At 36.6% G+C, this 4,376-nt stretch overlaps 1 protein-coding gene across 1 annotated transcript; it reads right to left on the reverse strand.

Annotated features, from left to right (window-relative positions):
* Positions 1 to 3,144: 3,144 nt before the first annotated feature.
* On the reverse strand, positions 3,145 to 3,919 carry LOC145628698 (uncharacterized). Its single transcript, XM_081681076.1, has 2 exons — positions 3,701 to 3,919; positions 3,145 to 3,549 (listed from the first exon to the last, which is right to left on the reverse strand). Exons 1-2 carry the CDS (start codon positions 3,917 to 3,919, stop codon positions 3,145 to 3,147), a joined length of 624 nt encoding a protein of 207 aa, XP_081537202.1.
* Positions 3,920 to 4,376: the final 457 nt, after the last annotated feature.

Below are 4,376 nucleotides of genomic sequence, written 5' to 3' on the forward strand. Positions count from 1 at the left end.
TCACCCTACTTAACATATTTAACAACACATCAAATAGATAAAATCTTAACTAGAATAAGTTGATGCGCCGTTCTTCTGTATAGATAGATTACTTGGGCTTCGGCAAGGCTAAGTTCTTTCAAGAACTTACTGTCTTCAATCGCAAACCTAACTCACACCTCAGCTTGTTGTCTTCAAGTTTCTGTTAGGGAACTTAGTTCTTGTTAGAGAACTCTTCTTCTTCTTTGCTTAACTTTTTTATAAAGGCTTCTTTATGTCTTCTTAGCTTGAGCTACTCTTCCATCACCAAGATCTATTTCAACTATAATAATCAAACACTTATCAAACTTTATTAGTTGATCAGTTTGCTTTAGTTTAAGTTCATCGTCATCAAAACCCTTAAGCTTCAACAGAAGGCTAATGGATTTGAAGTTTTGAACCCTTGATGTCTGGAGGCCAATAGAAGTTATTGATTAGTGTCAGAGCTCAAATTTACCGAGCTTAGGAAATTTCTAAAAACAGAAATAGAAAGAACATAATAAGGGAGGAAGAAGAGAGTAACATGTTAGAGAGAGAAAGAGAGGAAGAGTTTGAGAGAGTAAGAAGGGAAAATTTAGTGTATTTCTTAATTAATGAGAATATTACACTGATTATGTTATATGTTTATCTCTTCTTACAAACAACAACTAGTAATAGAATTAAATCATATTACAATAATGCTCAAAAACGGAAAAAAGCTGCTAACAACTTGTCCAACCGATTTTTTGCTAAAAACAACTAGCTCGCAATGCTCTGATCATTTTTCATATGTAACGTACTCTTCCCCTTTGAAAAAGACTTGATTGTATTCAAGTCTATGGGAAGGAAAAATCCTGGATACTAAGCCTCAAAATCATGCTTAGTCATCCAAGTAACATCATGCCAAGCAGTGACGAATCCAGGAATTTTAAGTAGGGGTGGCACTAGAAATTACCAAATAAAAAAATTCCTAATAACTTGAGCCTCAAAGTATTTTTAAGCTAATTATAACACGCGTAGTTAGCTAGCATAAATCAAATTAATTTTTTTAACGCAATGTATTGTGTTATCATTCAAAAGTAACTACAAAATCTAAACAACGATTAATTTCCCAGGCCCATGAGGTTTTTACGAATAAATTATATACTCCATACTAGTTACAAAGTATCGAATACTCAATATGACAATCAAATCAATAAATAAATAAATAATAGTCAAAGTAATATAGAGTAAATAGTAATATTTATCAAAATACTCATGTTAATTATGAAATATTGGAAGTCATTTTAATATATATACGTAAATGTTAAGAATGGAAGGAAAAAAAACACCAATAATTAAAAAAATAAAACAAAGATATGAACGTAAATGTCAAGAAGCTAAGGCAAAAAAGGGAAAAAAATCATAGATAATTTTAAAAAGAAAACAAATACTAGAGGCACAAAAGGGAAAAATAATGTCAAAAAGGGAAGACAAAAAAAAAAAAAAGCATGGATAGTTTTTAAAAAATCCAAAGACTAAAAAAAACATTGATAATAAAGAAAAATAAATACTAAAGCCACAAAAGGGGAAAATGAATGTAAAACATTGATAAATTATTTTTTACAAAAACAAAGACTTAAGGCAAAAAAAGGGTAAATGAATGGAGAGAGATTCGAACCCTTAACCAACCAACATATAGCAAATCAATTGCACTCCTTTATTACCATTGCAGCAACTTACCTATTCATGAAATAAAATGCAGTGTAAAATATATATACCTTACATTAAAACAGGCTATTTTATAGAAAAATTTTTCTTTTTTTTTTTTTATTTAGGGGGAGGCACGTGCCCCCTCAGGTCCCAACGTGGGTCCGCCAGTGATGCCAAGGCTTGTTCTACCATGCACCAAGACCTGCTCTTCTTGCCTTCTGGACACCATGACAGTTCGATTCTACAATAAAGTAGTAGGAACTAGAGATCTGCAATCATTAGGCTATGTTGTATCAGGAATGACAGTAACTTGAGGAAAAGTACCATGAAATGCCTTAATTTTTTTTTTATTATTTTTTTTTTACAAGGAGAACACAGAACAAAGAAACAAACCAAAATTAAAAAATAAAAGACAGTAACTCCCTTCGTCGAGCCGCTCCTACAAGATCATGAGCCTGAGAAACAACAGCCCTAGGCACCTTACACATATGACAAACTACGAATGAATCCAACAATGCCCGAATATCTTTAATAACCCAAGCCACAGTTATATCTGCAATCCTAGGGCCCAACAGTAATCGGGAAATTCCTGAGCAATCAGTAAGCAGCAAGACACGAGAAACACCATGACGGATAGCATGTTTCAAAGCAAAAAAAACAGGCCATAAGCTTAGCCTGAAGAGCTGAGTTAGCCATACAGGCACGAGCCCCATCATGCACCAGAGGAGCAGCAGAAGAATCCAACTCACACCAACCAATACCCGCACAATGAGTAACCTCATCCCAGGCACCATCAAAACAAATAGACAACTCTTTCATACTTACTACTACCCTTAAGCACCCGAAGCAAAGGAGAACTACAAAAACCAAGAGGATTCCCAAAACAAGAACCACAAAACAAACGAGCTGCTTTACCTCTTTCATACCAAGAAAAAGCTAATTGAAGAATAGAATACGGAGAGAAAACCTCATATCGAAACCGCACACTATTCCTAGTAAGCCAAATAGCCCACAGAAGGCCAAACATCCAATCAAGATTATCCCAGTCCCTTACATCAATCAGGGCAGAGATAAAATCCGAACCACTTTGGCCAAAGACCAGACACAAAAGGAGCAACGAAGCGGGTTAAATTGACCTCCCCCCAAAGCCATTGCATTAGAGGACAATCCCAAAACAAATGAATGACATACTCTTAATTAGCACGGCAGAAAATACAAATAGGATCTACAAGAAGACCCTTAAGAACAAGTAACGCAGTCACCGGAAGGGAGTTATGCATAACTTTCCAAGCAAACATCTTCCATTTTGGAAGGAGAGGAGTGCCCCACAACTGTTTCCAACAGATTGCAGAACTTCGAACAAGATCTAAATTAAAATGTTGAGACACCAAATAAGAGTAGGTTGTCTTAGTAGAAAATATACCATCCTTAGTATACTTCCAGTATACAAAATCATCAATCTTGTCTGGGAATATCAAGACCAATAATAGAAGAAGCAACAAGAGGAGGAAACAGCTGGTGAATCAAAGAAGTATTCCAAGTTCGAGACCCTACCAACAGTAACTCAGCAACCACCAGAGGTCGATCATTATCAGGAATATCTTCCTTAAACTCAATCTTAACATTAGGAATCCAATTATCAGACAGAATATTAATCTTCTCCCCAAAACCCACCTTCCAAGCCAAGCCTTTCGACACAACAATACCTCCTTCAAGAAGCCCTCGACTACCCCAAGAAGGTCGAGACCTAGAGAGAGCAGGATATCGCGAAAATAAATTTGGATACTTAGCCTTCAAAACCCGAGAAGCTAACACCTGTGGCTGTCTCATAAGCCTCCAAGATTGTTTAGCCAAAAGGGCCTGATTGAAAGAACGAAAATGACGGATACCTAATCCCCCTAACCCTTTAGGAGAATGCAGAAGCACATATGAAGCTAAGGCAAAACCCTTAGAATCTTTACCTGATTTTCACCAAAACCGAGTCAAACATAGAATCCAACCGGTCACAAACTTTAGCTGGAACCTTAAACACAGATAAAATATGATTAAAAGTAGCTACCAACACCGAATTAATAATAACCAGCTTTGCTGCTGAGGAAAGGTTCAGCGAAGCATAATACAAGAGGCGTTGGGCCACCTTATCTAACAGAAAATGGAAGTGCAGACATTTTCTCCGCCCCAAATCAACCGGAAGCCCAAGATAATAGCCTAAAGACGATCTAGCATCCATTCATAAGGCCGACGACAAATAATCTCTAAAATCATCAAGGGTATTAGAACTAAATTTCACAAATGATTTTTGCACGTTTATCATCTGACCAGAGATGGAAAAAAACTCATTCGTAACTGAGAGAATCTGATCACAAGCCGATGGCGAATCCTGGAAAAATAACAAAGCATCATCAGCAAAAAACAGATGGGACACAGAAGGCGCCCTACGAGAAATCTTCAACCCCTGAAATAAGCCACGCTGTTCATCCCAACGCAACATTAAAGAAAAAATCTCCATACATAAAACAAATAAATATGGAGATAAAGGATCACCCTGACGCAGGCCACACTTAGGCCTGAAGGGCTGAGAAGGCGAACCATTTACCAAAATTTGATAGGATATAGTCGTGACACATTGTTGTAAAACATGAACCCAATATGGAGGAAACCCAAAATGCCTCAAAACTTCCCATAAA

The sequence above is a fragment of the Chenopodium album genome, chromosome 1 (assembly GCF_948465745.1).
Source record: "Chenopodium album chromosome 1, dcCheAlbu1.1, whole genome shotgun sequence".
NCBI lineage: Eukaryota > Viridiplantae > Streptophyta > Magnoliopsida > Caryophyllales > Amaranthaceae > Chenopodium > Chenopodium album.

What these genes read in the sequence shown, in the direction of transcription:
- LOC145628698 (XM_081681076.1), bottom strand. Translation starts at nt 3,919, where the DNA reads ATGGATGCTAGATCGTCTTTAGGCTATTATCTTGGGCTTCCGGTTGAT. An exon ending in TGTTTAAGGTTCCAGCTAAA is followed by an intron (nt 3,550 to 3,700) that starts GTTTGTGACCGG and finishes TCTTTCAATCAG; the next exon opens with GCCCTTTTGGCTAAACAATC.